Raw genomic sequence first — 11,287 nt, 5'->3', positions numbered from 1 at the left:
ATATGGTCTAACCTGTAGTCTATGACAGCCTCACTACAGAATTGCAGCTGTAGCCTGAACATTCCTTTTACATTTTTCATAAGAGAACACATTTTTATTTTATACTCCTGCAACATGTTCAGCCTCATTCCAGCTCAGAAGGCACAGCTCACTGCATTCCACAGAGACACAGAGAATTTTTGATAACTAATATGCATGACTCTTCTTTTCTTCACTTATTCAGTACATAAATTTAAGGTCACTATTTCTTGAAAAGCCAAGAATCCAAGTGCCTCTGCCGCCCCACATTTTTTTCTTCATCGTACTGACTTTCCTACTTTAAAATCATTTTCCAAAGATGGCCCTGGACAAATTTAATTCTTCAATAAAATAAGAATTGCTAATACTTACCATATGCCACTTTCTATCCTAAGATTTCTCATATATATATATATTAAATGAGTATATATATATATATATATATACACACACACACACACACACATACACACACACACATACTCATTTAATCCTCAAAATAATCCTAAGATGTAGACGTTTTGGTTATCCTCACTTTATATGTGAAGAAACTGAGACACAGAGAATAAATGGTGGCACAGACAATTGATCCTTGGCTATTTGGCTCCAGAGTCTGTACAATACTACTCTACTACAGATGCTGCATGGCCAAGACCAGACCCAGCATGTGTGATGATTTAACAACATAATGAAATGAAGTACTTTAGTAGAGACAACAGGTTAAACCACAAATACGTTTATTCCTCTAAAAACAGTATACCATCTTTCCAATTTTCAAAATGTTATTATCAATTCTCTGCAGATTACTCTCATTAAGCTGATTTTTTAAAATCTCAGACAGAGCAGAGCAATTCACCAGCACCATCATCAAGCGAGCTACAAATCTATCTTTTACCAGAGCAAGGAGACACTTAATATCAATTCAAGAGAATAGCTTTCAGTGTTTACAGAAGGGGTACTCACATTCACTTGTCACACATTTCAGGCCCTCATACGCCCCTTTTAAATTGTCTAACTCCTATCCCAGTTTCTTTTTATAGTCTGAAAACAAGGAATCACCCAAGTAAGATACTCCTTCAGCGCACTGCCGCAAATGGATCAAACATGGAGATCTCCCAGATCCCTGTTCTCAAGTGTTAAAAATATTTTATATTAGCACATAGAATACCCTTAGATATATTCTGTTATGTTCTAAAGAGTTTGTGTTTCCCCCTTTTTGATGATGTCCTCTATTTCTTCTGCGACCTTTCCTGTATAGTCATTTGGTTCTATTGCTTTTAACTTCTCTTGATACTCCAGCGGCAAACCATTTTCTTTTGCACCCATGCAAATAATCTGGAAATGGTTAAAACAAACAAACAAACAAACAAAAACCTTTAGTTAGGAATATAATATAATGTACCATACCACAGCTTTATTTGCCTTCTCAAGGTATGAAATACTAGCTTTCAGATAACTCTAGGATAAACAGTTACATAACAAATAGAATACCATCATTCCTCTCACGCTGAGCATGAATGCGTATGGAGTTTTCAAAGCCAAATGAAGCATCCTCATGGAATATCAACTTTCTCAATATGTGATTTTAAATATTTTAATATTAAGACAAAAATATCTATATAGAATTTGTATGGCCTTTTAAGAAAAAAAAAATACCATTCTTCAAAAAAAATTTAAAGTTTACAGAGAGCAGTTTTGGTTATAATGCCAGAGTTTACCCTTGCTCTGAATTAGACATGGGGGAATAAATGGCAACTATGTTCAGTGATACTTTCAAGATCTATACCAGGTTAATTTCTCTAGGTTCCATACTAGAAAATTCCAGACGAGGCCTAGGAACCAGATTACCTATTACAGGTGCCATGACCTGATTGGGCCTGCCAACAGACAGCTAAGCTTGGGTTCTGAACAGGAATGTTGGGGTCTCTATCCCACATTCTTGTCTTGTGCTTGCAAGGGTGATTTCCCTGATTCTGAAAGGCAGTGTGATGTTTCTTTCTCCATCTAGGGATGAAAAACACTTCAGCAGTAGAAAGTATGTTTTTTCCCCTATAAAAATGAATCTTGGTATTCAAAAAATACTGTGTTATGGGGAGAAAAACATTACGAAAGCATATACACACACACACACACACACACACACACATATATACACACACATATATAGAGAGAGAGCACGAGAGAGATACTAAATCTGTTAAAATACACTCATAAATATTCTTTTCTACTTCAATACATGCTTACCTCATAAAAATGAAGCAAAAATTTATTGCCAGGCAAAAGAAAGAAATAGAGAGAGAGAGAGAGAGAGAGAGAGAGAAAGGAAGAAAATACATGTCTAGAATTCTGACTCACATACATTTCTAAAAATTTTTTTTAATAAATAGTTTTAAAAACATAATTCAATCATTACACATAATAATAATTTTGAATCTGTACATTAGGTAAATAACTATCATTTTTATATTTAAAGACATTTTTATTAAAATAAATATTTATGCAGAATTTAAAACATACAAAGCCTTTTATTTCTTTTTTAAAAAATTTTTTGAGAGCATCTCACTATCACCTGATCTCAGCTCACTGCAACCTCCACCTCCGTGGTTCAAGCTATTCTTATGCCTCAGCCTCCCAAGTAGCTGGGATTACAGGTGCCCGCCACCACGGCCTGCTAGTTTTTGTATTTTTAGTAGAGACGAGGTTTCACCATGTTGGCTAGGCTGGTCTCAAACTCCTGACCTCAGGTGATCTGCCCACCCCAGCCTCCCAAAGTGGTGGCATTACAGGTGTGAGCCACCACGTCAGGCCTAAAGTCTTTTAAAAAAATATATTCTTTAGTTTCTCTCAGTGAAATTTAAAAAGTAATCACCACCAGTCTGTAAATAGCTTACCTTTTTATACTGTGGGGATGGCGGAGCACTTTCGTAATTTGTCATCAGATAACTTCGACAGGTTATTTCTCTTCCTTCTTGAGTTGCAACTTTAACTTCTATTACAACATACATTCCACTTTTAACCCCTTCTTGCCTGAAACCAGGACAGCCAAATTTTAACCATATTTGACCTAGCCAATTTAGCTCACTGGGTAAGGTCTTTTTATAATAGTCAAGACGGGGTATGGGATTAAACATTTAACTACATATGAACATACTTGCTCCCTATGTATTTGGGATAAAAAATATATAAATTTACCACATTAAAAGTAAGCCTTGCATTTAGGCTGGGTGCGGTGGCTCACACCTGTAATCCCAGCACTTTGGGAGCCAGAGACAGGTGGATCACTTGAGGTCAGGAGTTCAAGACCAGCCTGGCCAACATGGTGAAATGCCATCTCCACTAAAATATGAAAATTAGCCAGGTGTGGTGGTGGACACCTGTAATCCCAGCTACTCAATAGGCTGAGGCTGGAGAATCACTTGAACCCGGGAAGTGGAGGTTGCAGTGAGCCGAGATTACACTGGGGCAATCCAGGCTGGGAGACAGCAAGACTCCATCTCAAAAAGAAAAAAAAAAAAAAAGGCCAGGTGCAGTGGCTCACACCTGTAATCCCAGCACTTTGGGAGGCCAAAGCGGGCGATCACCTGAGGTCAGGAGTTCGAGGCCAGTCTGACCAACATGGAGAAACCCCGTCTCTACTAAAAAAAACACACACACACACAAAATTAGCCCGGCACGGTGGCACATGCCTGTAATCCCAGCTACTCGGGAGGCTGAGGTGGGAGAATCGCTTGAACCTGGGAGGCGGAGGTTGGGGTGAGCACGAGATCGTGCCATTGCACTCCAGCCTGGGCAACAAGAGCGAAGCTCCATCTCAAAAAAAAAAAAAAAAAAAAAAAAAAAGGCAGCTTAGCTTAGCATTTCAATTAGAAGGCCTGAGACATAATGTTACTTGTTATAGTCCTAACATAACTCTCCATATTTATCTTGTCCTAAAAGAGGCTTCAATGTACTTTGTTTGTTTGTTTTTCATCTTTATACCCCTGAAACATTGTTCTTTGGGCTACAAAAAATGGATGGTGTTCTGACAGCAAGAGAATATCCACCTAGAAAAAAGGTAGAGAGGATGGCTCATTCTCCTTCACAAGTAAGGTACAGTATCCAGCATGTCAGATAACCCTCTCTTCTCAAGGCCTCTTCTGCAACTTTTCTTTGTATGAAATGCTCTGCCACACAACTCTGACAGCTCTAGTTATAAAAAGTATCAAAGCATTTCTAACATGTTGTCAAATGCTTTTACAAAGTATTACTTATTTACTGATGCACCCGCCATCTTAAAAAATTGTTCTTTAAAAACTGAATTCAAGTAACTTTCAAAATCAACAAAAATATGTAACAATTACAGAAATCTTCATGCCTTTTCACAGTATGAAACTACAAAGAAAAATTATAAAAGACAATAGAATGAAAAATAAGGGCTTCCATCTTTTATGTAAGAGATTACAAACATCCCCCTAAATCTTTATCAGAAAGTGTAGCCCTTCTAGACTTTTTAGCAAACTCACATTATCATGCCTTTTATGTTGACTCTAAAAGTATAATGAATATGTCTGTAGTATGTGGTTTTGAAAAACTAACACACAGATACACATCCTCACATATAATCTGCTTTCTGAATTAGTTATTGTTTAACTTATAATTAGAAGCCACCTACTCATCCAGAGAATTTAAATTGCTTTTGTTCATTTTCCATACTACTCCCCACACTTCATCGCCAGGACTTTGAAAAATGGTGGCTATCCCTCCATGCCAAGTTTGACTTGTTTTGCCTTGGGAATTGCCAAAGTCAAGCTTAAAATCCTACAAAGGAAATCAAAGTGATATGATCAATATCCACTTGAACCAAAATTTCCCTCCTCAAAATAAAAAGGATTTACCTTGAACTCCATGCAATTAAAACATTCAATAAACAGAGTTCCTTCTATGTCTAAGAAGCTGTGGAAAATATAAAGTTAAACAGACAAGGACCCAGATCCCAAGGACTATTTTTTTTATATTTTTCTTTAAAAATGAAACATATACTGAATATGTACAGACATCTTAACAAAAACAAAAAGTTTAAGGAAAAAAAAAATCCCATAACCCCAATGCCTTAACACAACTGTTTTCATTTTTGCAAATTACTTCCCAGTCTTCTTACATACACATAAATTTTTACTTAGAGACAAGCTGGGTGATGGCTACATGTGGGTTATAATATTCTCTCTTCTTTTATGTCTGTAGAGTATCCTACCAACATATATCACCAAATTTGCCCTGAGAGACCTGGCATTTGAGGATGAATGATTTGTGTACTTATGAACACTAATACTCATGAATTATACTAATTTATCTACAGTAATCATAAGAGCAGCTAACACTAACTGCAAATGGGAAGGACATTTAAGCAGGGGATGAGCATGCCCAAAGGTGTGGATAAAAGAGTGTGTTTTGGGGGCCAGGTGCAGTCGCTTATGTCTGTAATCCCAACATTTTGGGAGGCCGTGGCGGGTGGATCCTTTTGTACTCCGTGCTATTGGCATTATACGGACCATTCCCTTTTATTTTGCTAACAACTTTCTTATACCCATTTTACAGCAGTAAACACTGTGGGTTAGAAAGATTAAGCAACCTGCCTAAGGTCTTGGAACTAGTAAGTAATGAAACTAGGTTTCTAGCTTAACTTCTTTCCTCACAGAGGTGGGCAAGCAGGGGATAGAGTCCTGGGGAAGATTAAAAATCCTTACGTGAAAAAACAAAATAAAAAATAAAAACAAAACAAATAAAAAACAGAATCCTTATACGGCTTATTTGGCCTAGGAAGATTTCTTTCCATCTTTCCAGAGCTTAATTTCCTTATAGACAAATTTAAAAGGTTAAACTAAGTGATACTTCTAGGATCCTTTTCAGGTTTATATTTTACCCCTGTCACTTGTATTTTCTCAAAAAACGTGTCAGACATCGCAGGTATAGGGTTGGCTGGAGCGACCAGTACCTTTATTCAGCATAAGAGATGTTCTTCTAGGACCACGTGTCTCTGGCAGGACACCAGGAGACCTGATAAAAGTTACAATTCACACTAACTGGTTGTGTATTGCTAAATCCAATAAACAATTTTCATTCCTCATCTTGTTCCACTTCTCAGTAGAACATAGGTAACCATCTTCTCCTGATCTGCCTCTTTCCTGATTTTCAGGCTATTCCTTGATCTCAATCCCCTTTGCCAACTCCTCCTCCATTACCTGATTTTTAAATGTTGGAGTTGCTCAAGGCTTAGTCTAGGCCACGGGTGTCCAACCCTTTGAATGCAAGAATTTTTTTGCTTACCTGTGGTGGCGGACATCACGAAAATTAGGCATGGGCTTTTGTGTTTGTTTGTTTGTTTGTTTAAGCTCATCAGCTATTGTTAGTTTTAGTGTATTTTACTTATGGCCCAAGACAATTTTTCTTCTTCCAATGTGGCCCAGGGAAGCCAAAAGTTTGGACACCGATGATCTAGGCCATTTTCTCTATTCATTCGGCAATTTGCCCAAGACATTCTCATCCCCTGCAATGACTTCAAATATTCTGATCATCTTTAAACCCAGACTAGATCTCTCTTCTGAGCTTCAGAAGAAGTGCTTAGAACAGGGCCTAGCACACAGTAAGCACTTAATAAATGTTCACTAATATTATTCTGTTCACTTGACTGTTTAGCAAGCATTTCAAATTCAAAATGTTCAAACTGAACTTACAATTTTCTCCTCCCCAACTGGAGTTTCCTCTTCTCTCTGCAAACATCACCTGCACCTATCTGCTGCCAAAAACCTGAGTCATCTTTGATACTCTCTTCACACTCGATCACTATATGCTTTAACAATCTTATCTCCAAATTCATTCTCCAATCCATCGCCCCGCCCTGCCACCACCCTAGTTCAAGATGCCATTCATTATCTTTGGCAAAAATTGCTGTAAAAACTTCCTGAACTCTCCATATCCACTCTTCCCTCCCTCAAATCTATTTTCCATGTGACCAGAATGAGCTTTGGGAGATAGAAATCTGATCTTTCATGTGCTTTAGTTCTGCAGTGTGTCTTATTTGGCTTCTGAGGTCTCGGAAGATGTGGCCCTTCCACATCTCTCCAGTCTTCATGCCACATTCCCCTTACTAAACTCCAGCCACACTGACCGAAAGATCCAGCCTCCTCTTTCTTCAGGCCCTTTGCAGAAGGTGCTGTCCCCTGTTTTGTGTGCTTCCCACCTCTGCAATCATTCAGATCTCAGCTTAAAAGTCACACTTTCAGGCAGGGCTTTCCTGAGCATCCTGGTTAGGTCAGGTACCCTGGTCATACACCCCATTTCACTGTGCATGCCTCCTTTTAAAGATGGACCATATACCTGTAACTGAATAATCCCTTGTTTGATCTCTCTTCCCCCTGCCCTGACTATAAGCATTTGGACTCCCTTCCTACAGTTGGGAAATTTCCTACTTGACGAGTTTGGGAATAGGGAGTACCAGAGCCTGACTCCCATTTTTGAGGCTTCAAAGGCCAGAAGTTGGTTCTCTCAGTTTTGCTTAAAGTCATAGCATGGGTATGTGGCCAAAACTTAGCCAATCAAGACATTCTGGGGCTTTCAATCAGAAGCTAGTGCCCAAGACAGCAGGGACTCCAGAGTGGCCGACACATTCGGGTTTCAGGAACTGCAGGGATGTACAGAGGCAGGCAGCGTCCAGGGCAGGTGGTGGTGGTGGTAGACAATACAGCATCCATGCTTACCAAGTTCAGCAGTGGCGCAGAAGAGGCTCCCTGGGCTGGTTCTGTTGTGTGATGCCCACTGTATTACAGTTGCTGCGCCTCCCTTTATGCCTGTCCGTTTTGTCAGCTTTGTACTCCTGCCTTCCTGGTCATTCTGTGAGCTCTCCAATAGCCTTTCAACACATTCTTTTTTTTTTTTTTTTGCTTAAATCAGCCAGTTTCTGTTGCTTGCAACTAAGAACTCTGACGAGGTTAGCAGAGATCATGTTTGTCTCGTTCGATGCTATCAAAAAGTTTTGTACGTACTCTATTGCACCTCTCTCCCACAGGCTGAGAGTTCCTCAAAACAGTCACTTTACTCAATCATGTTTATACCCCTAGTGTTAAGTGCTGGAAGAATATGTGCTAAGTGAATGAATGGACTGGGCTGAAGAGCAATGATTTACCAACACTGGTTATAGTTCATCCAGGCCCTTGACCTAACTGAGCACAGCACTATTACGAATAAGACATGGTCCTAGCTTTCAGGACCTCTCAGAGGAGGAGCGAAAGGCAGGTAAACGGATTTTCACAATGCGAGGTGAGAAGTGCTGTATTAAAGGTATGTACAGAGCAGAAAGCAACCAATTCCCAGACCCGGGTCAAAGAAGGCTCCTCAGAAGTACTCACTGAATGCACTGTTAAGTTAGTGGACGAGAGGCCAAATCGGTGCAGACCGAGCAGCCGGTGCACAGGCCAGGAGGGGGAAAGCTCCGGGCAGCCTGAGAGGGCACCGTGGCCGGGGCAGCGCCGGGCAGTGGGCCCAGCGGAGGAGGTGGACCCGCCCAGGAGGCTGAAGCCTCGTCCTACTACCCTCATCAGGAAGAACTGCATGCCTGTCCCGATCGGCCACGTGTGCCCCCGGCCCCGGAGTGGGTAGCGCGGGCGGGGCACTCACCTGCAGGCGGGCCACACAGAAGAACGCCGCCGAGGGGTTTCGGAGGTGGATCCTCTCGGTCAGCAGGTTGCTGCCGTAGGCAAAGTACAGAAAACTCTCCTCATCCGGACCCGGGACGTCCTTGCAGCCCGAGTTCGCCATGTCCCACTACACGTCTGCACGGGAGCCTGGAGCAGAGCTGTAAGGAGCGGCCAGAGAGCGCAGCACTGCGGCCCACTACTCCGGCGCAGTGACAGCCGCCCCGCAGCCTCGGGGTTAGGGGACTGGCGGGAAGCGTGGGCCGGTCAGGAGCGAGCGCTCTCCTGATTGGCTGCCGGTCCCCACCTACCTGAGTCGCCCCCTTTGATTGGCCATCCCCACGGCCTTCTCTCCGCCTTCCGCTGAGACTCAGAAATACTCTGTCCCGAAGCGACCCGGCGCTGGCTCCTCAATAGACAGGATCCAGTGATGTCCCGCCCCTCCTTGCTCAAGGCTTCCTCTGATTCTCTGATTGAGGGGTGGGCAAGCACTCCTCACGGGCGGGTCGGGTCGGATGCGCACCCGCTGAAGGTCTCGGCGGGTGACTGGTTTATCTGCTCAAGGCTGCGCGCGTGTGGTTCTTTGGTACTTTCTGCGCCTTAGGGAGTTCTGGTCAGATCTGAGGCGAAACAGCGGCCCTGGCCACTCCATCAGCGGCTCCCTCGCCCAGCAGCTCGCCCTGTCCTGCCTTCCTGGCCTAGAGGAGTCAGGCAGGACGGTCCGTTAACCCTTTCTGCTGGTTCCCGCACCCCGAGCCCTGGTCATCAACCTGACCCCTTTCCACAGACCCGTCGCCTGCTGGAGCCCTGGGACTCCCTTCCCTGATGGAAGTAACATGCCTGGGCTTAAATTCCGACGCTGCCAGTTACTAGCCAAGTAACCTTGGGCACCTCTGGTCTCCGTTTCCTCTTTTTAAAAATTGGGATCATAATATAAATTAGGATCACAGTGGAAACCCCTATATTGTGTTTGGTTTCCCCCTCCCCCTCACCACACATCCTGAGTGTATTTTTTAAAAACCTATATTGTTAGTTTTTGAATGAAAATATGAATATGAAGGGTATAGGAGCATTGTCTATCCTTGACACCCAGCTATTAATCTCTAAATGCCACCCCCCACTAAAAGGTACCAAGCGCTCCTTCGAGAAATGACTGATGCCAGGTCAGAAGCTGGGAGTGAATGAGGACAACTTGTGTCAGCAAGTCAGGACGACTCTCAAGACGAACAAGGTCCTTCTAAAAGGACATGGGAGCCAGCCTGAAGTCGCCAACTGGCCAAAATTAGAACAATTTGAGAATCAAAAATAACAATGACGCAAACTGAAAAGTGATTGGAAACTTTAAACATAAAAAAGTCACTGCCCCCAAAGAGTAATCCAAATTTTAAAAAATTAACTTCATTTGCCACACTATTGGTGATGACTATTACACTAACTCTTTACTCTGCAAAATGATAATTTAAGAAAACAAACAGGTATTCGCCTTTCTAGTAGCAGCTGTATTTCGGGCTAACCGAAATACAGTTGATAGATGAGCACCAGTTGATGAGGGAACAGTTCTCTTTACAAAAGTATGCCAACTAAGTAATCATAAATGAATAATGGAATTTCATAATTGATTCATGCCAGGATCATCAATGATATCATTTGATGAAAAGGTGATAAGGAACAGGATATTCAGTTGATGCCAAATTATTCCCCTAGGGATTACTGCCAGTTACAATTTTTTTTTTTTTTTTTTTTTTTTTTGAGACAGAGTCTTACTGTCTCAAGGCTGAAGTGCAGTGGCTCGATCTCGGCTCACTGCAAGCTCCGCCTCCCGCATTCACGCCATTCTCCAGCCTCAGCCTCCCAAGTAGTTGGGACTACAGGAGCCCTCGTATTTTTAGTAGAGACGGGGTTTCACCATATTGGCCAGGAAGGTCTCAATCGGCTGACCTCGTGATCTGCCTGCCTCGACCTCCCAAAGTGTTGGGATTACAGGCGTACAGGCGTGAACCACCGCGCCCGGCCTACTATTGGTTACATTTTTACAACACAGGGAAATCTTGCCCCTCCTACCTTAACCCAGATACATCTTATCACCATAAAAGTGACCCAGCCTGACATTAAATGTCTCCCAATCTGATGCAGTATGAAGCTCAGCATCATCTTTGAAGTATTGTTTCCAAAAAATTTTAACCTCAACATCATTAAGCCTTGAAATCTATCTTCCTGTCTCAGGAACTGTAAGAATAGAAGAATAAAATGACATCAAGAGGAAACAACCAGAAAAACCTAGAATAAATGGTGGAACACCCTACTGAACACGTGGCCCAGTCTCTTCAATAAGTCAGTGTCATAAAAAAAAAAAAAAAAAAAGCAGGACTGAAGGATGGCTGCTCTAGATTAAAAGAAATTTTAAAAACATGGCCGGGTGTGATGGTTCATGCCTGTAATCCCAGCACTTTGGGAGGTGGAGGCGGCCAGATCACAATGTCAAGAAATGGAGACCTTCCTGGCCAACATGGCGAAACCCTGTCTCTACTAAAAATATGAAAATTAGCTGGGCCTGGTGGTGCATGCCTGTAGTGCCAGCTACTCGGGAGGCTGAGGCAGAAGAA

The 11,287-nt window shown here is 42.1% G+C and overlaps 1 protein-coding gene across 3 annotated transcripts; it reads right to left on the bottom strand.

The window, feature by feature from the left end:
• Window positions 1–738: 738 nt before the first annotated feature.
• Window positions 739–8,924, bottom strand: GGCT (gamma-glutamylcyclotransferase). Of its 3 annotated transcripts, XM_005549880.4 has the most exons (4): window positions 8,668–8,924; window positions 4,670–4,815; window positions 2,910–3,045; window positions 739–1,353 (listed from the first exon to the last, which is right to left on the bottom strand). In XM_005549880.4, exons 1-4 carry the CDS (start codon window positions 8,806–8,808, stop codon window positions 1,210–1,212), a joined length of 567 nt encoding a protein of 188 aa, XP_005549937.1. In that variant the 5' UTR covers window positions 8,809–8,924; the 3' UTR covers window positions 739–1,209. The 3 variants fall into 3 exon arrangements, with proteins under 3 accessions (XP_005549937.1, XP_005549939.1, XP_045244909.1); XM_005549882.4 differs by lacking the exon at window positions 2,910–3,045; XM_045388974.2 differs by lacking the exons at window positions 2,910–3,045; window positions 4,670–4,815.
• Between the last annotated feature and the right edge of the window lie 2,363 nt (window positions 8,925–11,287).

This window comes from Macaca fascicularis, chromosome 3 (genome assembly GCF_037993035.2).
Source record: "Macaca fascicularis isolate 582-1 chromosome 3, T2T-MFA8v1.1".
In the NCBI taxonomy this organism is placed as follows: Eukaryota; Metazoa; Chordata; class Mammalia; order Primates; family Cercopithecidae; genus Macaca; species Macaca fascicularis.
The sequence above is the reverse complement of the archived record's forward strand: the minus strand, read 5'-3'. Positions and strand labels throughout refer to the sequence as shown.

Excerpts from the sequence above, each read along its gene's own strand:
- GGCT (XM_005549880.4), bottom strand. The coding sequence starts at position 8,808 with ATGGCGAACTCGGGCTGCAAGGACGTCCCGGGTCCGGATGAGGAGAGT. Across the intron at positions 3,046-4,669 it reads AATTTAAATTCTCTGGATGA|GCAAGAAGGGGTTAAAAGTG; the intron begins GTAGGTGGCTTC and ends TCCTGGTTTCAG. Across the intron at positions 1,354-2,909 it reads CATCCCCACAGTATAAAAAG|ATTATTTGCATGGGTGCAAA; the intron begins GTAAGCTATTTA and ends AACCATTTCCAG.